The sequence below is a fragment of the Sphaerodactylus townsendi genome, linkage group LG05 (genome assembly GCF_021028975.2).
Source record: "Sphaerodactylus townsendi isolate TG3544 linkage group LG05, MPM_Stown_v2.3, whole genome shotgun sequence".
Taxonomy (NCBI): Eukaryota; Metazoa; Chordata; class Lepidosauria; order Squamata; family Sphaerodactylidae; genus Sphaerodactylus; species Sphaerodactylus townsendi.
In genome coordinates, this window is record NC_059429.1 from 126,998,588 (window position 1) to 127,023,755 (window position 25,168).

General features: G+C 46.4%; 1 protein-coding gene across 1 annotated transcript in view; it reads right to left on the bottom strand.

Annotated features, from left to right (window-relative positions):
* The window catches only part of LAMA5 (laminin subunit alpha 5), a 280,376-nt gene extending 259,948 nt beyond the window's left edge, over nt 1-20,428 (bottom strand). Inside the window, 1 exon segment of the mRNA XM_048497913.1 lies at nt 19,833-20,428. Coding sequence (XP_048353870.1) covers nt 19,833-20,132 — 300 coding nt within the window. The 5' untranslated portion in view covers nt 20,133-20,428.
* Between the last annotated feature and the right edge of the window lie 4,740 nt (nt 20,429-25,168).

Genomic DNA, 25,168 nt, shown 5'->3' on the forward strand with positions numbered 1-25,168 from the left:
GCAGCCAACAGTGCAATCCTAGACACAGTTACACCCTTCTAAGTCCACTGAAACCCATAGGATTAGAAGAGTATAACTCTGTGATCTTAGATATGATTTAAGAAGTATAAGAAATAATAGAAATATAAAATAAATATATATATTAGATTAAAATAGCAAAAGTTGTTGTTAGCTTGGTATGTAATCGCGGAAGCTCATTAAGTTTATGTTAAATTGAAAATGGAACAGTATGGTAATGTTATAATATATTAGGTTGTTGTAAATAGATTATGATTTTATTTTGGATGTATATGTATACACTCATAACTGTAAATACAATAAAGCAACATTAAAAAAAGAAGAATATAACTCTGCTTAGGAGTACACAGTATCCCCCTGACCTTTTTGGAGGAAGGATCAGACTTAAAACACTCACACACATACACAACTATCTATTCATCCGGAAGACTGTGTTTTTAAGTCTGATCCTTCAAAAAGGTCACGCCTAAGAAGTCAATACCCCATCCAAGTTATGCCTGGCTCTGGTCACTGCCTTGTAGCCCCTGTGAAAAATGGGAATAAATGGGACATTATCCACATGCCTGTAGAAAGCACAAAATCTTAGGCTGCAAGGGGGTTACAACAACTTGCAATCAATGCCTAAAAACTAAAACGACCAGCTGATATTTTGTTTATCGATTTGCTTCAAAATGCTTTTCAGAAAATAAAGCATCCTCCGAATGGTATCAACTTCTTAAATCAAAAAATCTACTCTCTAGGTTTAATACTTGAAGATCTCTGTACACTGTCACCCAGAGAGATTCTGCAAACCTTAAAAAGCAGACTTCTAGAACAGGAATACCATATCTTGTTGGGCCAAGCAAATAAATCATGCTCACCCCTTTCTGTCGGAATAGTACCAAAACAGGGGCACATAGCCAAATATCTTGAACTATTAACTGAACCCCAACAGAGATGGATTATTACAAGGGCCAGATGCAATACTTTTCCATCGGCCATTACAAAGGGTCGCTACCTATCTATCCCTCTCCAGGATCGGGTCTGTCCACACTGTAAAAACCAAGTGGAGACTCTTGCTCACATTATACTTGACCGTCCGAGATATATGTGGGTATTAGGAATTTCTCTCCTGGGCGGGTCTTAGACAAATCTGAAAGAGACTCTGACAACTCTGTTGTGGAGCTTTTGTTAAATAACACAGAGGCCGTGCTCTTGGAAAAAGTAGCAAAATTTCTTTTACAAGGAACAGAATTTTCTAAGTAACGTCCAATGCTAGATACAGTTTGTCTGTCTGTGTTTTGAATGTACTTTTGATTTGTACTTCAGAAATGTCTGTAACGCTCTGGAGCCTATTTTAATACGCCTAATAAAGGTTGTTGTGTTGTAAAATAAAGCACATGGTTCAAATGTACTATCTCAGCAGAGCTGAGCTGGTGCTCTTATCTGCATGCTGGATCGGTGCCTCCATTTTGGCCCGCTGCTGGTTGCTATAGTGACAACAGTACACTACAGACCAAGCCAAGAAGCCTTCAAGGCCCTTGGCCTTCTGTGAGAAAAATTAAGCCAACTGGTTTTGGGTTTTTGTTTTTTTTAAATTTCTACAGACTTGTACAGTTTTTTGTCAGTTTGGTACGGAGTTTTCTCTGTGTGTGTGTGTGTGTGTGTGTGTGTGTGCGCGCGCGCATGCTTCAGCAATGCCATTCTAAGCAGCCCACAAAGATACACACACACGGCTTTCAAATCCCAAAGGTCTTAACATTTAAAGCTGTTATCTCTAGGCGAATGAATAAATGTCATTGTTTCTAAGGCTGGCTCTGAATTAATCAGGTACATAATCTCTCTCTTTTAAAAAAAACACACAACCCTAACATTCCTGTACTCTTAATTCCAAAAGCGAGGCATAGAAAAATCTCCCAATTGCAGACATAGCATCGGTATCTGCAGGCGCTCACGTGAAATTTCAAGCAAGAAGAGCCAAAAATCTTTCGCATTCTTCCCTCGCTGCCTCACAGAGCCAACCCATATAGACAATTACGCAATGCTTTTTACAAGCGCATTTTTTAATTAACTTGACTGGAGACAAGTGTGTACAAAACGAAGTAATTGAACCGGTAATTGAATGTCTCCACTGAATGCTATGTGCAGTCTGTGAGATAAGGTGTGTGAAACAGAGGGCACCTGAAAACTCGCGGTCTTTAAAAAAGAACCACCTTTCAGGATAACCTGAAAGTCACGACCCGTTCCTTGCTTCTCTTTCTGAAAGTATCTACATCAGTGATGGCGAACCTTTTCGAGACCGAGTGCCCAAATTGCAACCCAAAACCCACTTATTTATCGCAAAGTGCCAACACGGCAATTTAACCTGAATACTGAGGTTTTGGTTTAGAAAAAATGGTTGGCTCTGAGGCGTGTGTTACTCAGGAGTAAGCTTGGTGGTAGTCAGTGGCTTTGCTTTGAAGCAACTGTGCAACTCTTCCAATGGGTGAATCACAACCCTGGGAGGGTTTACTCAGAAGCAAGTCCCATTGCCAGCAACTCAGCTTACTCCCAGGGAAAGGATCGCGCTTTAGTTCTTTGCATGAAAATCAGTGGGGTTTAACAGCGCTTAACAGGGTTACCTACACTGCTCCCCCAAAACTAGGTCTTAGGTTTAATGCTAATAATCAAGCCCAGCGGCCCAGGCCAGCCTAGATGTGTGGGGGGGGGGGGCACTATGCACGTTCCCATAGAGCGGGATCTACATCACTGATGGGCAATAAGCAGACGCTACCAAATGCATGCACAGTGTTACGGTCACCACTGCAAACCACATCACCGCAACATGGCACTGCTACTTCCTCAGTGTTAAGAGCAAGTGGAGTCTACTCTGGAGAACTGGGTTTGAATCCCCTATCCTCCAAATGTGGACTCTTATCTGGTGGACCAAATTTGTTTCAGCACTCCTACTTTCTCAATAGGTGACCTTGGGCTAGCCCCAGTTCTCTCTGAACTCTCTCAGCCCCACCGACCTCACCAGGTGTGTGCTGCAGGGTGAGGAAGGGAAAAGAGGTTTATAAACCCCTTTGAATCTCCTTACAGGAGAGAAAGGGGGGGTATAAATCCAAACTCTTTCTCCTCTTCATCTCACAGCAGCCACAAGAGGAGTATGTAGACCAGCTGCTAAGCTGCTTACCTCTTACAGGTATATTGTCTGCAGTTCTTCTCGTTCTCTTTGCCCATAAAAGCATCACACCACTCCTGTAAAAAGTGAGACTGAGGTCGAGGCAAGAGCTCTCACAACTCTGAGCCCAGATATGACCTACCGGAAATCTACTATCAACCACCTTCCTCTACAACAGAGATCTTCAAACTATGGCCCTCAAGATGTTCGTGGACTACAATTCCCATCAGCCCCTGCCAGCATGGCCAAGTGGTAGGGCTCATGGGAATTGTAGTCTATGAACATCTGGAGGGCCATAGTTTGAAGACCCCTGCTCTACAAAGGCCACCACTGAAGTCCCAAGTTTGCAGTCACTAGAAGACACCTTATAACCATAGTCAGAAACAAATTAAATGGCTCCAATTTTACCTCAGAAGTCCTACAATTATCCCGTCCCCCCCTGCCACACACACACATCTTAACTACTGATGGTGGGGGGGGGGGGTGTTGGATTTGAGGGACTTGAAAATAGTTTCATAGTCTATATGTGAAAAGGTAGGAGTCGGACCATGCAATCTTTCCAGTGTCATCTGCAGAATGTATATCAGTGGTGATAGCTCATACAATGCCTTTACATCATGACAAGATTGGATCTAGATAGATGTGGATGAGCCCCTGTTGTCCAGTAAAATAAAAGCATAGGAATTCTTTCTCCACTCATTTTTACACCATATGCATGATCCACTCACCATAAGGTGAAAACAGTAGCATGAATAAATAGCTTCCATCCTTTCTGAATATTTTGCATCATTTCGTACAAAACAAATATCCAAACCTTTTTGTTGCTCATATAAGGTTATTTCAGGCTTAAATCAAAGGCAGAGGGAAATTTTGCATAATTTAAACAAAGGTAAAACGTAAAACAATTGCATTCATTTTCTTTATAATAGGAGAACTGTGGAGAACTGGGTTTGATTCCCCACTCATCCACACGAAGCCGCCAGGCTGACCTTGCGCTAATCACAGTTCTCTCTGAACTCTCTCAGTCCCATCTACCTCACAAGGTGTATGGCATGGGGAGAGGAATGGAAGGAGTTTGTAAGCCGCTTAGAGACGTCTTACAATCGAGAAAAGTGGAGTATAAATCCAAACTCTTCTTCATTACCCAATATTTCCTCTGGTTTGAAATAAAATGGCAGTATGCTTCTCTAATATGAACTATTTAAGGTCTCTCTCACAAAGGAAGGAGGATATTATTAGGGTACTGTAAGGGCCAATGGCTCTTCCGCTTAAGCAAGAGAATGCTAAACTACCAGACACAAAAATTGTTTTATCCACAAATCTTTCTCTTACAGACCTAAGCAAACTAAATAGGTTAAATTGGAACAATAAGTTTCTCAGGAAAAGATCCCAGGTCCAAACCAGGGCATGCTGTAGACTTGAAAGATTCTATTGAAATGCTAAAGAAAGACAAACAGTTTACAGAATGGGCTTGAAGCATTCAATACCGCTGTTATCAGAGCAAACCGAGATAACAAACAGCTTCAAATGAAAGCACTTCCTTTCAAGGATTTACAAATTGAATCCTTCCCCTTTTTAAATGAAAGAGATTTAAACCCTGTTTTCCTCTGCAAGAACTAGCAGTGTAGCACACATCCATGTCATTTACAAAAGGCTCCTCAACCACTGATCCTGGTGGACAATAAGACAGGATGGAATAAAAATGACTGACTTCTATGTCAGTAAGGGAAAATGTCAAGAATTAACCAGGACTTCCCTATTCAATACTCTCTGAATGTCTCCTGCCTTGATCATTCTACATCAGGGGTCCCCAAACTACGGCCCGGGGGCCAAATGTGGCCCCCTGAAGGCATTTATCCGGCCCGCCAGGCATGGCGGCGATGGCTCCATTCATGTGCAGTGGGAGCTCGAGGGAGAGGAGGAACCGGCCCCAACAGCCGTTGATTGCAGTTACATGATGGCACCCCCAAATCTCCATGAATTTTCTGACCCAGAGTTGGAAACCTTACATGTGGCAACGCCTGCTCCGCCCTTCCCTCTCGGCTACTCCATGTGTTGCTCTCAGGCTTTCTGTTCCGCCTCACTCCCATTAGCATCAGCCAGGCTGGCGAATCGCTCGCTGGCTGCTAGGGAGGAAGAACCCAGGAAGATACCTGATCCTGGGTTAGATGGAATGCTTCATTGGGAAAGTTCTGCTTTTTTTTACAGGGGAAGGTATTCCACAGCCTCCCCAACAATATTTGGAGCCCACCCTGTACTTGACATACTTTGGTCACTGTTCTAAAAATAGACCATGACAGAAAGGCTGAAAGGTGAAATCAAACATTTTACAATCATTTGTGCATAGGAATTTGTTCATAGTTTTTTTTAGTCCGGCCCTCCAACAGTCTGAGGGACAGTGAACTGGCCCCCTGTTTAAAAAGTTTGGGGACCCCTGTTCTACATGGTTGCTGTGTTGGCTGCGAGTTGAAGGCCAAAAAAAATATTTTAATCTCTGTACACTTTTCAGGGTGTCTGCTTTCTCCAGATCCCGTGTGGGTGATCAACACACTTTCAAAATCCCAAACATACACAAACAAAGTATCAACTGTGCCAGTGGTGGGATCCAAACATTTTAATAACAGGTTCCGATGGTGGTGGGATTCAAACAGTGGCGGCGGCGCACACACGCCCCTCCAGTCCCTATTGGGCAGGGAGGTTGCTTTAGTAACCCCTTCTCGGCACTCAGAAAAAATTAGTAACCACTTCTAGAGAAGTGGTGAGAACTGGTTGGATCCCACCTCTGAACTGTGCTGATTATAGCTTCCACAAACATTCTAAGAGAGCCAGCATGGTGTAGTTGTTAAAAGCATGTGGACTCTAATCTGGAGAACCGGGTTCGATTCCCCACTCCTCCATATGAGCGGCAGACTCTGATCTGGTAAACTGGATGTTTCCCTGCTCCTGCACATGTAGCCTGCTGGGCTAATCACAGTTCTTTCAAAACTCTCTCAGTCCCACCTAGGAGCAGCAGTGGCATAGGAGGTTAAGAGCTCATGTATCTAATCTGGAGGAACCGGGTTTGATTCCCAGCTCTGCCGCCTGAGCTGTGGAGGCTTATCTGGGGAATTCAGATTAGCCTGTACACTCCCACACACGCCAGCTGGGTGACCTTGGGCTAGTCACAGCTTCTCAGAGCTCTCTCAGCCCCACCTACCTCACAGGGTGTTTGTTGTGAGGGGGGGGAAGGGCAAGGAGATTGTAATCTCCTTTGAGTCTCTTATAGGAGAGAAAGTGGGGATATAAATCCAAACTCCTCCTCCTCCTCCTCTCCCCAAGATGGTGAAGGACCAAATGCTAGTTCAGCATAAAACATCTATGTAAGCTGTAAATTTTGCAAGGGAGATCAGCACTTATTTCAATGGCTATCCTGCCCTCCCACTGCAAAGCGGGGCTCAAAACGGCTAACGGCAATTCATAAATCACATTTCAGATTACAGCGAAACACAATGAGTGCAATGAAATACAATTCAAAACACTAATATGTTAAAGACTATGATGTGTATATTGGCACTCTGTGCAAGGAATGCAGCATTTTCCTGCGTTTCTCATTGGCCCCTTCCGCACACGCAAAATAATGCGTTTTCAAACCACTTTCACGACTGTTTGCAAGTGGATTTTGTCATTCCGCACAGCTTCAAAGAGCACCGAAAGCAGTTTGAAAGTGCATTATTCTGCATGTCTTGGGAAGGGGCCATTAGCTTCCTGTAACCTCTCCTGACCACCTTCCCCAAAGGGAATCAGTGGAATCAATGCAGAGACTGAAAAAAGAAAGGTGGATGAAATTGCTCCGCAAATGCAGATCCACTGAGGAGAGGGGTAGATTTTTGTCTTCCTGTCCTGGCTTGCTCCATCAACCCATGCGGTTGTTCTTCTGCGTGGATCCCACAACCTCAGAAATAATCTTTCTGGAGCTCAGAAGGGGCTGCAGGAAGAGAGAAGAATCTGGGAAAACTCTGTGCGCCTCCCATAGATGGATCGTTGGATACACGCCGAAGCATTTGACAAGGAGCAATTGTCTCACAGTGATGCCTCCATGTCAGATTATCAGATTTCTAGCCAAGTACATAAAACTGGCACATGGGGGTTTAAATAAAGCATTAGGTTCTCTTGACAACTCTTTGTACCTCTCTGTCTCCAGTTTTGATTCATGTCCTTCCAAGTGCAGTTTGGTCCCATTTATGTGGCCTTTCTGGGATCGTACTGGCAATTTCCAATAAAAGAACTTTGACTTCATAGATTCGGCATTGGATTTTTTGCAGTGAAACTTCCTTTGTCTTCTCCCGGGTCTCCGGTGTGGCTTCAATGCTGTGGATTCTTTGACTGAGATTTTGTTTCCTAGACTGGTTTGTCTGAGCTTCCAAACTGGAAGCATTAGTGAAATTCTTTTTGAAAAAACAAACAAACATTTTTTCTTCAGCCTGAAAAAAAAAAGGGCAGGCTGAACCTTATTGGAAAGAAAAAGAAGAAGAGTTTGGATTTATACCCAGTGGCGTTCCTGCCTAGGGACAGGGGGTACCCTATGTCCCCGGGCACCTCCCATTTGGTCACGTGGAAACCAACATTTCAAGGAGATTCGATTCGTGTGTTTTTAAATGTTTTAAGTGTTTTTTCACATTCCGGCCTGCAGTGGGCGCATTTTTAAGGCTAGCGGCACCAAAATTTCAGAGTACCAGCCAAAGAGACTGTCCTGATGATACCACCCAAATTTGGTGATGTTTGGTTCAGGGGCAGCAAAGTTATGGATCCCCAAAGTGGGTGCCCCCATTCCCATTGTTTTCAATGGGAGCTAACCTGAGATGGGGGCTACCCATTTGAGGCACGACCATAACTTTGGTCCCCCTGAGACATAACTTCACCAAACTTGGGTGGCATCATAGGAATAGTTAACAGATGATACTCTGAAAGAAATTTGGTGTCATGCTGCTTTAAAAACTCCCCACCCTTCCAGAGCACCCCAAGACATCTGCCCAAGATTCTTTGTTTTGCAGTGACTTTGCTCCATTGTAGCCAATGGGGGAATTTCTGAAGTGTGTGGAGGCAAGGCTGCACATTTTTTTTTGAAGATAGAGGGCACCAGACTTTCAGGGGTGGCTCCAGGAGGGCCCTCCCTGGTATTGGCCAGCATCCAGGTTTGGGGAGACCTTTGCTTCTGGGGGTTCAATTTTACTGGGCCCCCAAAAGGCTTATTTTGTTTCCCAGCTCCTGCACATGAGAGAAGCCTGTGGGCTGAGGTTCTCTCAGAACTCTCTCCAAACCCCCCACTCCCGGAAGCAAAGCTCACCAAGCTTTGGATGCTATTACTCAAGGCCTCTTGGAGCCACCTTGAGAAAGTCCTGGTGCTGTCTATCCTTTAGAAGCCTGCCTCCAGGAAATGGGGGCATTCCATTTGAAGATCCATGTAACTTTGCTGCCCCTGGAACCAAACATTCAGCTATTTAAACTCAGGTGGTATCATCAGGACAGATCTCCTGGATGATGTCCCTGAAATCATGTAGATTGCCGCTTTGGCTTTAAAAATGATACGCTCCCTGCAGGCCAGAAAAAACACCAAAATACCCCCCAAAAGCCCCAAATACTTTGCACATTACAGCATTTGTTCCATGTTGTGGGCAGGACATGTATTCAGGACACTTTTTTGTCCAAATGTGCCCCAACATTTTAAATTTGCCCCAAAATTCCAGCCCGAATCTGCTATTTGTTTCATCCTGAATCTCCAGCTCTCAAAAGTGATGCTGTTTCAGGGTGGGGAGAATCCACCCCCAAACAGAATCACTTTCAATTGCCTGTTTTAACCGGGGACCCCAAGATTCTCCCTTTAAGGTAGATTTAAAGAGAATCTGAGCTCCCTAGTTTAAACACCATTGAAAGTGATGCTGTTTGGGGGGTGGAGTTCCACTGGAGGTGTTTTTGTGAGAGATGATCGCTGACATTTGTTTGGTAAATGTTTTGCTGGGGGGTGATTTGTGAGAGATTTACATGCTTGAGTATACCCACTTGCACGGGCTTGGAGTTGTTTCTCAGGCTAACAACCACTACCTCATAGGGTTGTTGTGATTGAGGAAATTAGGGAAAAGAGTTGGTGGGGAGAAGGGAGCCATGTATGTGTTTTGATGGGAAGTGGGGAGGGTGCGTTTTGTGAGCTGGTACAAAAAAAATCATTGTTGTTTTGGTCATGGTGGGGGAGGGTTGGCCAGCCCATGCATGGCCAGGCCCAGTCAACTCAGGATTTTGTCCCCGGGCGCCAGTGGTTGCCCTAGAGTACACCCCTGTTTATACCCCCCACCTTTCTCTCCTGTGAGGGAGACTCCAAGGTGGCTTACAAACTCCTTTCCTTTCCACTCCCCACGACAAACACCTTGTGAGGTATAAGTGAGAGAGTTCTGAGAGGACTATGACTAGCACAAGGTCACCGAGCAGGAATGTAGGAGTGCAGAAACACATCTGGTTCACCAGATAAGCCTCCGCCACTCAAGTGGAGGAGTGGGGAATCAAACCCAGTTCTCCAGATTGTAATCCACCTGCTCTTAACCACTACGCCACGCTGGCTCTCATGAGAGATTTCAGTTCTCCTGGGGATTAAATAAGTGATAGCGGTGTGGCACATCAGAGAGTGAAGTGTTCAGTTTTGCTAGACTGAAGCTACAATAGTCTGTGCTGTTTGCGTCTCGCCAGTTAAGCTGGGCCTAACCCTTTCAACTGTTCTGCTTCTTGTCATTTCCCAACAAAACAAGTTATTGGCTGGAAAGCATTTGACAAGGAGCGTTGGAAGAGTTAGATGTAGGCAGAAAGCATAGGCCATTAGATTAGAGGCTTTTGTGGGTGCGTTGCAAAGGCCATCTCGTTGATGAGTTTTCATATTGATCATTTGGGCAGGTAGGCTGAGAGCGTAACACATTCAAAGCAAGCCCTGCTACTGATTCGTTCTTTTGGAGATGCACACGGGAAATGGTACTGTATACTGGGGGTATTTTCCATTCTACAAATACAGCATAGAATCACAATTGGAAGGGGTGTTGCCAGTGGTGGGATCCAAAAATTTTAGTAACAGGTTCCCATGGTGGTGGGATTCAAACTGTGGCATAGCGCCAATGGGGCTGGGCGGGGCATGATGGGGGCGTGGCCGCGTATTCCAGGGGCGTGGCATTCCCTGGGTGGGGAGCTGTGGCAAGGACGCAGCCGCTGCAGTGCCGATCCTTGGGCGAGGAAGTCGAATGCATGCAGGCACAGGCTGCCACACACAGGCGGTGCACCTCCTGCTAGAGCTGCTTCAAGGTTCCTGCGGCTACTGCTGAGAGGAGGAGGCGTGAAACTAAGGCAAAAAATCGCGATGGCAAAATCACCAATTAGTAACCCCCTCTCGGCACACACAAATAATTAGTAACCTACTCTCGGGAACCTGTGAGAACCTGCTGGTTCCCACCTCTGGGTGTTACAGGTGATGTAGTTGAACCCTCTGTTTGCTACAGAAATAGCTTGTAGGTCCCTAAAGATGTCTGTCAGGCCTCTTCTTGAAGACCTCAAGTGGAAGAGCGCTTTTCACCCAGCTGCGTAACCTTCCGTTTGTTCAGCTGTCCTCACTGCTAGGAAATGTACCATAATGCTCAGTTTAAATGTATTGTAAGAAGAGTGAAATTATGGCTTCCCTTGGCCTCCTCCTCCACGAGTTTCTTCAACCGTTCCTCACAGGAATTGCTTTCTATTCCACCATTTTGGTTCCATCCTCTGACCCAGTTCCAGTTGGTCTACGCTTTTGTTAAAGTTTGGCACGTTTATCTAAAAAATGGATATGTAATGGTGGTTAACTGGATTCCTGCCACATGCATGGTTGTGAGTGTCATCTTAAGTAGAATTACCCTTGTAAGCCTCGCTGACTTCAATGGAATGAGTAACTGCACTTTCTCATTATATTGTCAAAACAATTAGCCCTTGAACATTTATTGTTGGTGTATCATACTGTTCTCCTGTTCTGTGCCCCTTGCATGGGGATCTTGTTAGAAGAAGAGGAGTTTGGATTCCTACCTCCTGTAAAGAGACTCAAGGTGGCTTACAAACTTCTTTCCCTTCCTCTCCCCACAGTGGACACTTTGGCCCCTTCCGCACACGCAAAATAATGCGTTTTCAAACCACTTTCACAACTGTTTGCAAGTGGATTTTGCCATTCCGCACAGCTTCAAAGAGCACTGAAAGCAGTTTGAAAGTGCATTATTCTGCATGTGCGGAATGAGCCTTTGTGAGGAGGAGGAGGAGGAGGAGTTTGGATTTATATCCATTGAGGGGAGGGGAAGGCAAGGAGTTTGGAGGTTGCTCTGTGTCCCTTATAGTTGAGAAAAACAGGGTATAAATCCAAACTACTATGATTATTGTTGTTATTATTATTTTGACATACTTAAAGCATATGGTAAAGGATAACAAGGGTAACAAGAGGCCTTTCGACATATGAATGTCCTTCGGCAAAGTGGGCTTCTTGTTTCTATCATGGTGGGACCCAGATGCTTTGACTGAGTGATTGATGAGACATAACATATAAAGGCCAAGAGCCACGGATCTACCCTGTTTCCCCTAATATAAGACATCCCCGAAAAATAAGACATAGTAGAGGTTTTGCTGAAGTGCGAAATATAAGGCATCCCCCGAAAGTAAGACATAGCAAAGTTTTTGTTTGGAAGCATGCCCGACGAACAGAACACAGGAAAAATAAGACATCCCCTGAAAATAAGACACAGCACATCTTCGGGAGCAAAAATTAATATAAGACACTGTCTTATATTCGGGAAAACACGGTAGGGCCTGGGCATTAATATTTCAGGTACTCTCGCATTTCCTGGCGTTCAGGTCCAGCTTCATATTCTTAAGGTGCGTGCAAAACCGCCGACAGAAAGGCCTAGCTCTTCCCAGATTTTGGTTGCAGAGTCCTCATTACTTTCACCGAAGAGCATTGCCAACGAGCAATGCACATTTTACAGAACAGGACTGCAGTGTTCAGATCTGGCACAGACCTCCAACAAGTCACGATTCAGCAGAAATGGAAAAAGCGTGGGACGTCCTTTGTCACTGTGCCACCGTGTCCCTCGCAGTGGGCAGGCTTAGGCTCAAACGACGCACAGTACGGAAGAAAAACAATTTGGATTCCCCCGAGATGTATGTTAACCTCAAAGTCAGCCACGGGGCTAGGTCAGGGTGCTGCAGAAGGGAGTTTTAACTCTTTTAAGAGTGGCTATCTGTTGGCTTATGGTTCATTTCCCAACCAAAACAATGCTTCTCTGTCATTGCTTTTAGCCCTGGTACGGGGGGAAGGGACGCAGTTTGCAAGCTGCTTACAGGAGAGAAAAATGGAGTATAAATCCAAAAGTCAGAGTTCTTCACTGTCCGACTTTGGCTCATTCCACACATGCAGAATAATGCACTTTCAAACTGCTTTCAGTGCTCTTTGAAGCTGTGCGGAATAGCAAAATCCACTTGCAAACAGTTGTGAAAGTGGTTTGAAAACGCATTATTTTGCGTGTGCGGAAGGGGCCTCTCACACCCATACAGAGCAATGGGAAATACTGTGGCATGAATTATCTTGGTTGTCAACAGTGCATTCTTACCCTTTAAGGACCTTTTCTAGCAACGGCAAGGCTGCCCTTCCCAGTTTCAATCTCCTTTTTTATTTTAATTGAAATCTCCCCGAGGCAGGAATTGGAGGAGGTTCCAAATTCCATTTGCTTCTCAACTACTCTGGTTCCCCTCCTGGGATTTACAACAATACTGGGAAGCAAAAGGGAAATCATTTTTCACTTGCCCCCCCCCCCCCCCCTAGTTTCTACCAACCCTTCCTGGGGAACCTGTCTCTCCTCCTTCCCAGATGCCCTCGGCCTTTAAGCATTCTGCCAAGCGCGAGTCATTCCGATGGCAACGCGCTTTTGCCATCTGCATTCCGAGGAAATTCTTAGCCCCAGGTGCCTTTCGCCTTCCACTCAGGTCTCAGCAGACATTTACTTTGACATAAGCCTGTAATAATTGTTTATCCTTAACACACCCTTATCTCCCACCCACATTCCTCTAAAGAGTTTGAGCATTTCTCTTCACACCTATATTCCCAAAATTCATTGCACTTTGCTTAGGGCTAGAGAGAGAGAGAACATTATTTTTTTCCCAAGGAGATGAACACAGGACCAACAAAGGCATCACTGCCCAAGTAGCTCCTGCCGGCTCTCTTTCTTTCTTTCTTTCTTTCTTTCTTTCTTTCTTTCTTTCTTTCTTTCTTTCTTTCTTTATTTATTTATTTATTTATTTATTTATTTATTTCTCAGTCTTATAGACCGCCCAACCCCCGAAGGGCTCTGTAACCAGGGCTTGTAAACTTTTGTAGGGCTTCAAAAACTTGCCAAACCTGTTGAACCAGACTCAAGGTGAAGGAAAAAAAAGATTCCACCTAAACATCAGGAAAAACTTCCTGACAACAGCGTTGTTCAACAGTTCAACACTACCTTCGGGTGCGGTGGAGTCTCCGTCTTTGGAGGTTTTTAAGCAGAGGCTGGATGGCCATCTGTCAGGAGTGCTTTGACTGTGTGTTCCTGCATGGCAGGGGGTTGGACTGGATGGCCCTTGGGGGTATCTTCTAACTCTATGATTCTAAGATACACCAGTGTTGGTAAATACAGTGCAGTGGGGACAATAATCCCTTCACCTGGGACAGCACTGCCCAAGAAGCACATGCTCGACTCTGTTTGTAGGGTTCTGCAGCACTTCTGAAACTGCCAAACCTGTTTAACCAGAGGCAAGAGACATTGGTTGGACAAATGAGGTGCTCTAGAGGCAACAATGCCTTCAGGTGTCGCCGCATCTCAAAAAGGATATCGAGGAGATAGAAAAAGTGCAGAGAAGGGCAACAAGGATGATTGAGGGACTGGAGCACCTTCCCTATGAGGAGAGGCTGCAGTGTTTGGGACTCTTTAGTTTGGAGAGGAGACGACTGAGGGGGGATATGATTGAAGTCTACAAAATTATGCATGGGGTAGAAAATGTTGACAGAGAGAAATTTTTCTCTCTTTCTCACAATGCTAGAACCAGGGGGCATTCATTGAAAATGCTGGGGGGAAGAATTAGGACTAATAAAAGGAAACACTTCTTCACGCAACGTGTGATTGGTGTTTGGAATATGCTGCCAAAGGAGGTGGTGATGGCCGCTAACCTGGATAGCTTTAAAAGGGGCGTGGACAGATTTATGGAGGAGAAGTCGATCTATGGCTCCCAATCTTGATCCTCTTTGATCTGAGATTGCAAATGCCTTAACAGACCAGGTGACCGGGAGCAACAGCCGCAGAAGGCCATTGCTTTCACCTCCTGCATGTGAGCTCCCAAAGGCACCTGGTGGGCCACTGCGAGTAGCAGAGAGCTGGACTAGATGGACTCTGGTCTGATCCAGCTGGCTTGTTCTTATGTTCTTATGATGTGTGTCTCTGCACATCAGTTCTGAAAGGGCCAATAAGTATAATAAACGCACAGGTCGGAATGCATGGAAATGTTGGCAGAACACAGAAGCTTTCCGCTACTAAAGCAGAGAAAGAGGGTACCTATTTCCTTTGTGAGACTATTTTCAGGGCTTTCCCTTTGGTACCCATTCACAGCAGACCCAAGAGGGCCGAAAGCTTTCATGCGGAACCACCTTTATGCCCACCTACTTCTGACACAAAAACGGATCCCTTGAACGTAATTTACTGGAGCTGCTGCTTCAAGCCCTCGCGCGATGCAAAATGAGCTTGCATCCCAGTCTAGGAAGTGAACGGCTGTAGCAAATCCTCAAGTTTATTTTCGGACCACCTAGATATTGCACACAAGCACAGTCTAAGCAAGTTAACATGCCACTGAGTTGCAACTAACTCACGCTGATCCCATTAAGTTCCCCCTTGTGGGTTTTTCAAGGCAGGAGAGGAGCAGAGATGGTTTGCGGCTCAACCCTGAACTTCCTTGGTGGTCTTCCATCCAAGAGCTAACCACGGCTGACTCAGCTTCGTTTCCGAGGTCCGACAAGACTGGGCAAGATGAGGGCTGCTACATATGCTAAGCAATGCCTTGCAAAATAATAATGCAGGAACTTAGAGGGCTCCATAAAGCATAAGTACAAATTCTAGGAGCCATTTACAACCTCTTGAGCCAGAGTATGAGAAGCATGTCGCAGAAACTCTGTACAGGTAAAAACACTGAATTCTATGAAGTTCCTTTTTCATTCCCAGAAGAAAGAAACCCTCCGGTCATAAAAAAAATAAAATACAAAATGCCTCTTAACAGCTCGCAGGACTCTAAGACAAGTCCTCTCTTGTTCATCTCTTATCTTCGGAAATCTCTTTCCTGTTGAAAAATCCTCAGGAAGTACATCCTTCAAACTTCCAATGTCTGAGAAGGTGGGAAAAAGAAGACGGCTTGGAAAAGAGTTAATGAGAACCATCACTCTGAAAAGCTGGGTTATTTCCCCATATGCGTATGCAACGTTGGGAACTTCCGCACATAGAGAATAATGCACTTTCAATCTGCTTTCACAATTATTTGCAAGCTGATTTTGTTGTTTTACACAGTAAAATCCAGCTACGAAGTGCACTGAAAGTGGATTGAAAGTGCATTATTCTGCATGTGTGGAAGCTGTTCTTACCCTGTTTCCCCTAATATAAGACTTCCCCTGAAAATAAGACGTAGTAGAGGTTTTGCTGAAGTGCGAAATATAAGGCATCCCCCGAAAGTAAGACGTAGCAAAGTTTTTGTTTGGAAGTATGCCCGACGAACAGAACACAGAAAAATAAGACATCCCCTGAAAATAAGACATAGCGCATCTTTGGGAGCAAAAATTAATATAAGTCACTGTCTTATTTTCGGGGAAACACGGTAGGATAGCTATGTGAGCCAACCTTCAGTAGCTAACGAGGTGAGCTGTAAACCGAGAAATCCCCGGTTCAAATCTCATCTGTCATAAATTCCCGGAGTGGCCTTAAGAAAGCCTCATTGCCTTAGCACCCCAATCTGGAATATAGGGTGTAACAATAGTTGTTGTAAGGAGATACTTCGCGTGATATATTTTAATCATAAAGGGCAATTATTGTTATTGTTATTATTATTATTGCCTGCAGGATGAAATGCACCAATGCACCAGCCCATTTTTTCTTCAGATCTATTAAGGACCGTGATCTGGATAGCCTGGGCTAGCCTGATCTCATTAGATCTTACCCTGTTTCCCCGAAAATAAGACATCCCCTGAAAATAAGACATAGTAGAGGTTTTGCTGAAGTGCTAAATATAAAGCATCCCCTGAAAGTAAGACGTAGCAAAGTTTTTGTTTGAAAGCATGCCCGTCGACCAGAGCATGCAACTGTGGAGCGGAAAAATAAGACATCCCCTGAAAATAAGACATAGCGCATCTTTGGGAGCAAAAATTAATATAAGACACTGTCTTATTTTCGGGGAAACACGGTAGTAGATGAGCAGGGTTTGGTGGGGCTACTGTGTTTCCCCGAGTATAAGACAGTGTCTTATATTAATTTTTCCTCCCAAAGATGCGCTATGTCTTATTTTCAGGGGATGTCTTATATTTCTGTATTCTGTTCGTCAGGCATGCTTCCAAACAGAAACTTTGCTACGTCTTACTTTTGAGGGATGCCTTATATTTCGCACTTCAGCAAAACCTCTACTATGTCTTATTTTCCAGGGATGTCTTATATTCGGGGAAACAGGGTAGTATTTGCACAATCAGCAAGGAATACCGGGGTCATGATAAACGTCTTTTGCCTTGAAAACCACACCGGGGAGCACTGCAAGTCAGTTGAGACTTGGTGACACTTTCCACACTCTTTAAGACCCGCCAAAGTTAACCACCTTTACAGCGAGGAAGTTAATCAACCACTTCAGGGTTCCCCGATAAGTTGCCCAGGGGCAGCATAGCCCCCCACAATCCTTTCCTTGATGCCCAATGAGCCTTTCCAAAAGTGGGTGGGGCCGCGGTAAAGCAGGGCTCGTGATTGGCTGCCCTCATTTAAATGATTAGGAGGACACGTAAACACCCCAGCTTTCCTTAGTTGGTTCCATTCCTCCCTCAGGCTTTCCATCTTCCCAGGCAGAATCTCATAGAAGAGGAGTCTCATAGAATCATAGAGTTGGAAGAGACCAGAAGGGCCATCAGGTCCAACCCCCTGCCATGCAGGAACACACAATCAAAGCACCCTGACATAGGATCATCCAGCCTCTGTTTAAAATCCTCCAGAAGACACTCCACCACACTCCGGGGTAGTGAACTCCACTGTCGAACAGCCCTGACAATCAGAAAGTTCTTCCTAATGCTTAGGTGGAATCTCTTTTCCTGCACCATGAATTCATTATTCCTGGTCCTAGTCTCTGAGGCAGCAGAAAACAAGCTTGCTCCCTCTTCGACATGACATCCCTTCAAATATTTAAACATGTCCCCCCTTAACCTTCACTTCTCCAGACTGAACAGACTAAACATTCTCAGCTCCCTAAGTCTCTCTTAAGGCATGGATTCCAGACCTCTTACACTTCCAGCTTGTCAATATGCTTCCAGCTTGTCAATATCCTTCTTGATAGCATCAGGGAGATATTCTGTTGTGCTCTACTTCCTGTAGAGCATAGGTGTCAGACTTGCGGCCCTCCAGATGTTATGGACTACAGTTCCCATCATCCCCTGCCAGCATCATGGGAACTGTAGTCCACAACATCTGGAGGGCCGTAAGTTTGACACCTGTGCTGTAGAGGCTGTTTTTTTTAAATACTCACATGCTCAAAAACATTGGGATCCCCTGAACTACACGATTCTCTGAAATCGAGACTTAGAAATGACGAATTTTGGCAGGATACAGTGGTTAAGAACGGCAGACATCTAGAGAAATCTGGTCCGATTCCTCACTCCTCCACACGAAGCCTGCTGGGTGACCTCGGTCCAGTCACAGTTCTCTCCAAATTCTGTCAGCCCAATGGCACAGTGTAGGCAACGGCAAACCACCTTGGAACGTCTCTTGCCTTGAAAACTCTACGGGGTCGCCATAAATTGGAGGTGAACTTGACGGCGCTTTCTGCCACCACCCGCCCTTTACGTTTGGCGAATGAATACAAGCAAAAACGAAAATAAAAATTGCATTTTCAGTGCAGGGGGTGGGTTACCACGATTCCATGCCAGTCAAACGCGTACAGGCGAACACAGAATTCAGACATCAGTATATTGAAGGCTTTCGCACTAGGGTGTTGTGGGTTTTCTGGGTTGTATGGCCGTGTTCCAGTAGCATTTTCTCCTGACCTTTTGCCTGCATCTGTGGTTGGCATCCAGCCAGACAACAGATGCAGGCGAAACGTCAGAAGAAAATGCTACTGGAACACGGCCATACAACCCGGAAAACCCACAACACCCTAACTCTGATATCCTGCCCCAGGAGACCAAGGTAACTTGAAACCACTTTGTAAACCAGCTGTCTGCCGGTGAGGTTGGGGGTGAGGATAATCTTACCACCTGCTCCTCGCTGCTTTACCCCCACCCCCCCGCCATTGCTAATCCAGAGAACTGAGCCAAAAATGGCCACATCACCGGGCCGCCAAGGCAGGTGGCTCAGAAGCGACGGATGCACAGCCTGTGATGAAGGCGCCACTTAACCAGTGAGTCCTCTCTGATCGCCCTACAGACGGAAGAAAAGTTCAAACACACACACACCCCTCCATAAGAGGGGATTCAGCACCAGTGACTCAAAAAAGGTCTGCTCCAATCTGCCCTCAAAAGCGCACTTCACCGAGCTCAAAGCAAACATGCCCCTTGAGTGTGCGCCCATCACGCACACACATAACGCGCACACATTTCCCCAGGGTGTTTTGTGCGCCTGTCCCATTAGTTCAGAATCAATCCCCTGGCCAAACAAACTCAGGGAGAGGAAGGGGGGGGGGGGGGGGAGGAGTGACTGAGAGAGAAAGAAAGATGTGTCAACAAATGCTCCTGGCACCCAGTGGTGTGTTTCAAAGCCGGCACAGAAACCAAAACAAAAAGTCTGGGCGACTTGGAGGGCGAACCGGCTTGCCGTGGCGGAAGCTTTGGGCCGACCGGAGTCCCCACACAGGTTGCTTCCACACATGCCGGAGGGTGCCTTTCCTCAATGCGCTTCCGATGCATTTTTGCAACGGCTTCAAAGCGGATTTCTCTGTTTCACATGTATGGCCTCTTCCGCACATGCAGAATAATGCACATTCAACCCACTTTCGCAATTGCACCCGCCAATTCACCCGCTATTCCGCACAGTAAAATCCAGCTTCAAAGTGCATTGAAAGTGGATTGAAAATGCATTATTCTGCATGTGCGGAAGGAGCCACAGGAGAGAGGGGAATCCAATCGGTACAGCGCATTGGAAGCGCATTATCCAATGTGGCTGAAAGCGGCCTTCATGGTGGAGGGGGGGGGGAGTAGATTGGGGAGGGTTAAAGGTCTGATCTCCAATGCATCGTTCAAAATTAAACTTTCCCCTCCAACCCCCCACCCCCACCCCCACCCCAGACCTCGCATTGCGCTGATGGCGCAAAGAGGCGCGCGTTTTACGCAAACGCAACGCGAGGGGCACCGTGCAAAAGCCGGCGGCGGCTCCGGCTCGGTTTTCGGATCGGAGCTAGGGTGCGCTACCTGGATGGTCTGGTTGGGGTCGCCGCCCGCCACGGGCCCGCCCACGAGCTTGCAATACAGATCCTCCACGGGCCTGGGGCTCTTGGCGCCGGCGTCCTCCTCGCCGCAGGTGGCGGTGGCCGAAATCCGGGTGCCCTCGGCCAGGTTGAAGTACGGCGGGTGCAAGCTGTGGCCGTTCCCGTCGGCGTGGAAAGAGACCGGCTGGGCCGCCGCCCCCCGCAGCAGCAGCAGCAGCAGCAGCAGCAGCAGCGCGGCCACCAAAGGCACCGCCGGCGCGCCTCGGCTCCTCTCCCTCGCCATTTGCACGGGTGCTAAACCTCGGATTCAACTCGCAAAGCCGGAAAACCGGGCCGGGCGGAGGAATGAATGGGCTGCGGCTAGTGCATGGCCCGGGAGCTCAGCGCGCCGCCGGCTTTGCAGAAAGGGGAGCCGGGAGAGGCGGAAAGTTTGCAGAGGCGCGCCAGGCAGGGCTGCCTAATCGACCGATGAGACATCAACCTGCGCCCGGGCTCTGCCCACCCGGAGCGGCTGAGGGCTCGGTGCAGCGCGAGCAGCCACTGGGGGAGCGCGGGGGAGCCTCCTCTCTTGCAGCCCCCGGAGGGAGGGAGGCGGGCGGGCAGGGAGGGGAGGAGCGGCCGCGGGGATTAGCCATGCTCCGCTGCGGGCCATTGGTGTGGCCGCCCCTGTGGGGTTAACCCCTTCGCGCATCGAGGCCGGAGATCGGACACGCACAGCACTCCCCCCCCCCACCCATGACACTAGGTGCAAAGGCAAACCCCCCCCCCACCCTGGCTGGCTGGCTGGCTGGCTGACCCCAAAAGCTCCGATCCTGCACGCACGTTTACAGGGGAGTAAAGGTTAGGGGTGCGCTTTATTGGGGAGTAAACGCCAGGTGGGAATGCAAACCCGTCACTTTTCATCTTATGCGTGCTAAATCATTCTGATCCTGTAGTTTTGTCCATTGGGGGGAAAAGGTAAACGTTTCACCCAGACCCGTGAATTGGTAGCCAAGTTTTTACTAGAAATTATATACCCTACAGCACAGGTGTCCAACTCGTAGCCCTCCAGATGTTATCGACTACAGTTCCCATCATCCCCTGCCAGCATCATGCTGGCAGGGGATGATGGGAACTGTAGTCGATAACATCTGGAGGGCCACGAGTTGGACACCTGTGCCCTACAAGATAGCTCTGTGCTTTTTAATTGTGTTGTGTCACTCTTATTGAGAGATTCCCTACTATTATTTTATTGGGAGATTGTTTTAAATTTGGTTTTTTTGTATCCTATCTGTATTGTCCTATATGTCGATAAAGGCTTGGTTGATTTTGACAGTCCCTTTTCATCGTGCCGTTTTCTCCCACCCTGAACTCAACAGGGCTAGTGTGTGGACAGAACTCGGAAGCTAAGCAAGGTCAGCCCTGGTTAATATTTGGATGGGAGACAACAGTCCTAGATAGTTTCTTGCAAGCAGTAATAGAACTCCAAGGTGGGTTTAATCTGTAGGACCTCTTAGAACAGTTTTTTCTGTATTTTTAGTGATCTCAGGGCTGATTTGATGCTTTTCCCTTTTTCTAATACCCTGTTTCCCTGCATATAAGACATCCCCAGAAAATTAGACATAGTAGAGGTTTTGCTAAAGTGTGAAATATCCCCCAAAAGTAAGACGTAGCAAAGTTTTTGTTTGGAAGCATGTCGGACGAACAGAACACAGAAAAATAAGACATCCCCTGAAAATAAGACATAGCGCATCTTTGGGAGCAAAAATTAATATAAGACACTGAAGTATTTTCGGGGAAACACGGTACTATTGTATTTGGAGTTTTGGAACTTAATTTTAAACTATGCGACTCTATTTTTTGATATTTATGTGATGCCAATAAAGAGGATGGAATTGGATGGATGGGAGTCAACCAAGGAATTCCAGGTTCCTAGTGCAGAAGAGTGGTTTTGTACCCTGCTTTTCTCAATTGTAAGGAGACTCAGAGCAGCTCACAATCACCTACCTTCCCTTCCTCTCCCCACAACAGGCACCTTGTGAGGCAGGCGGGGCTGAGAGAGATCTGAGAGAACTGTGAATAGCCCAAGGCCATCTAGCAGGCTTCATGTGAAGGAATAGGGAAACAAATCCAGATCGCCCGTCCTCCTGCTCCTAACTGCTACACCACACTAAGAAAAGCAATAACAAACCCACTTTTATTCATCTTCTGCCTTGAAAACCCTGCAGGGCTGCCATAAGTCAGCCGCAACTTGACGGCACTTTGTACACCTATACACACTAAAAACAGAATCTGGAGTGTGTAGATATGTGCAATTTAGGGCTTAAAGCAAAGGGACCTGATCCTGACATGGAGGGCACGGTAGGACAGATCTTATATTTTTCACTGTCTCAACTAAAGGGTCCGGTTTAATCTTGGCAAGTGAAAGGGACAATATTAAAACAGGGGTCGCACCCTTTGTGCTATGTAAGGTTGCCAGCACTGGGCTGGGAAAATTTCTGGAGTTCGTGAGGTGGAGCCTAGGGAGGGCGGGGTTTAGGAAAAGAAGGGACCTTATTAAGAACATAAGAACGAGCCTGCTGGATCAGACCAGAGTCCATCTAGTCCAGCTCTCTGCTACTCGCAGTGGCCCACCAGGTGCCTTTGGGAGCTCACATGCAGGATGTGAAAGCAAGGGCCTTCTGCAGCTGTTGCTCCCGAGCACCTGGACTGTTAAGGCATTTGCAATCTCATATCAAAGAGGATCAAGATTGGTAGCCATAAATCGACTTCTCCTCCATCAATCTGTCGAAGCCCCTTTTAAAGCTATCCAGGTTAGTGGCCATCACCACCTCCTGCGGCATCATATTCCAAATTAGGGTATGATGCCTGTGTTTACCCTTTAAATAGCCCCTTCCTCCAAGAGAATCTTTGCAGTCTGGAGATCAGGTGTAATTCTGGGAGCTCTCCAGTCCTCACCTGGAGATTGGCAACTACTGATATAGAATGGCCAATTCACACGACATAAAATCTTTCAGGACACCACAAGGACTTTGTAGGTGTGGAGCAGCGATAAAGAGTATTGTGGGTTTTCAGGGTTGTATGGCCGTGTACCAGTAGCATTTTCTCCTGATGTTTCGCCTGCATCTGTGGCTGGCATCTTCAGAGGATCCTCTAAAGATGCCAGCCACAGATGCAGGCGAAACGTCAGGAGAAAATGCTACTGGAACACAACCATGCAACCCAGAAGACCCACAACGCTCTTGTGATGCCGGCCATGAAAGCCTTTGACAAAGCAGCCATAAAGAGTTTGTGGCTCTCTCTCGCCATTTGCACGGATACAAAACAGGACGGTGTAGCAGCCAACAAAGAGTTTGTATGGTGTGAATAGGCTTGTGCCGTTTTCCCGGATGCTTCCTTGCTTTTAAGTTGGGAAACACACTGAGATAAACAGTATTTAATCTCAAACATTGTTTGGGAGATTGCATTCAGTGTCAGAAAGCGAAGGTGCCGATTGTCCGATGATCCTAGTATTTGGGTAGGAGAACTGGACATCATTCTGTAGAAACGCTAGGATATTTTTGTTTGGAGGAAACGAACGTGGCCCAGATCAGGAAAACGTGCCTTGCGCTGCAAACTAGAACAAGTTCAGAAGTGTTGCTGCGTGGAGCAATTAAACGGCTGCCTTCTGGACTCTTGGAAAAATGTCAGACTGGCACGCCACCCCTGGTCGGAGACCGTTGCAGCCACCAGCTGTTTCTCTGTTGGCACAGAGTCGCTTGCGATTGTATTTTCATGATGTCATTACTTCAATGTGAAGTTTTAATGTAACTGAAGGTGACTCACATCCCCCATTCGAAATAGCGAAGAACCGGCGGAGCAGAGCAGCTAAACCCATTCCGTTAAGAGTGACTTCCTGCAGGAGTTTCTAAACCTCAGTTTAACCCCTTCCATTTGGAAAACTTTTCTAGGACTGTAAATCTTTTTTTAAGCATAAGCATAAGCATTTTATTGTCATGGTGCACGCACAACGAAATTTACAGCAGCATTCCTCGATGCACACAATTTCAGACTCATACCCCATCCTCACTTTCCCCTTCCTCCACCCATCCCTACACAGCCCCAAACACATCAACACAAAGCCGCAGAGTTTAGCATAGCCACAGCTCTAGAGTAGAAGCTGTCTCTAAGCCTCTTTGTCCTAGTTTTGATAGACCTGTATCGCCTGCCGGATGGTAACAGTTCAAAAAGAGAGTGTGCTGGGTGAGACGGGTCTCTCAGAATATTTTGGGCTTTCTTTAGGCTTCAGGAATTATAGAGTTCTTCCAAGGAGGGGAGAGGGCAGCTGATAATCCTCTGTGCAGTAGTGATCACCCTTTGGAGCGCCTTCCTATCTGCCACTGTGCAACTGGAGAACCATACACAGATGCAGTAGGTTAAGACACTCTCTATAGCACAGCGGTAAAAGGACACCAGGAGTTTTCCATTCAGTTGTTGTTTCCTTAAAAGTCTCAGATAGTACAGTCTTTGCTGGGCCTTCTTAACCACCCCGGCAGTCTGTACACCCCAGGTCAAGTCCTCTTTAATCATAACGGCCAGAAATTTAAAAACGCATTTCATTCTGAGTCACTTGCTAAACGTAACACACAGATTATCTGGACCTTACTAAAGGTGGCCCATTCTGCTTCGATTCAACCCACGGGGTTTTTAATTAATTAATTTATACTCCACCTTTCCCACTGAGACTCTTGACAGATTATATTGTTCGTTGGTGTTCGGTGCTGTCAAGTCGCTTTTGACTCAAAGCTATTTGGCATGATGTGTCTCACAATGCAGACAAAAGGTACTGTGTGCGTTAAGCACCATCAAGTCACTTCTGAGTCACGGCAGCCTTATGAATCAGTGTCCTCCAAAACATCCTATCCTGAACAGGCTTATTCAAGTCTGGAATCCATGCCCTAGGAGGAGAGACTTAGGGAGCAGAGTATGTTTAGTTTGGAGAAGAGAAGGTCAAGAGGTGACATGATAGCCATGTTTAGATATTTGAAGGGATGTCATGTTGGTGAGGGAGCAAGCTTGTTTTCTGCGGCTCCAGAGACTAGGACCAGGAGTAATGGGTTCAAGGGGAAGGAAAAGAGATTCCACCTAAACATCAGGAAAACCTTCCTGACAGTAAGGGCTGTTCGACAGTGGAATGCGCTACCTCAGAGTGTAGTGGAGTCTCTTTCTTTGAAGGTTTTTAAAGAGAGGCTGGATGGCCATCTGTCAGGAGTGCTTTGATTGTGTGTTTCTGCATTGCAGGGGGTTGGACTTGATGGCCCTTGGAGTCTCCTTCAACTCTATGATTCTGTGAGGGCCAAG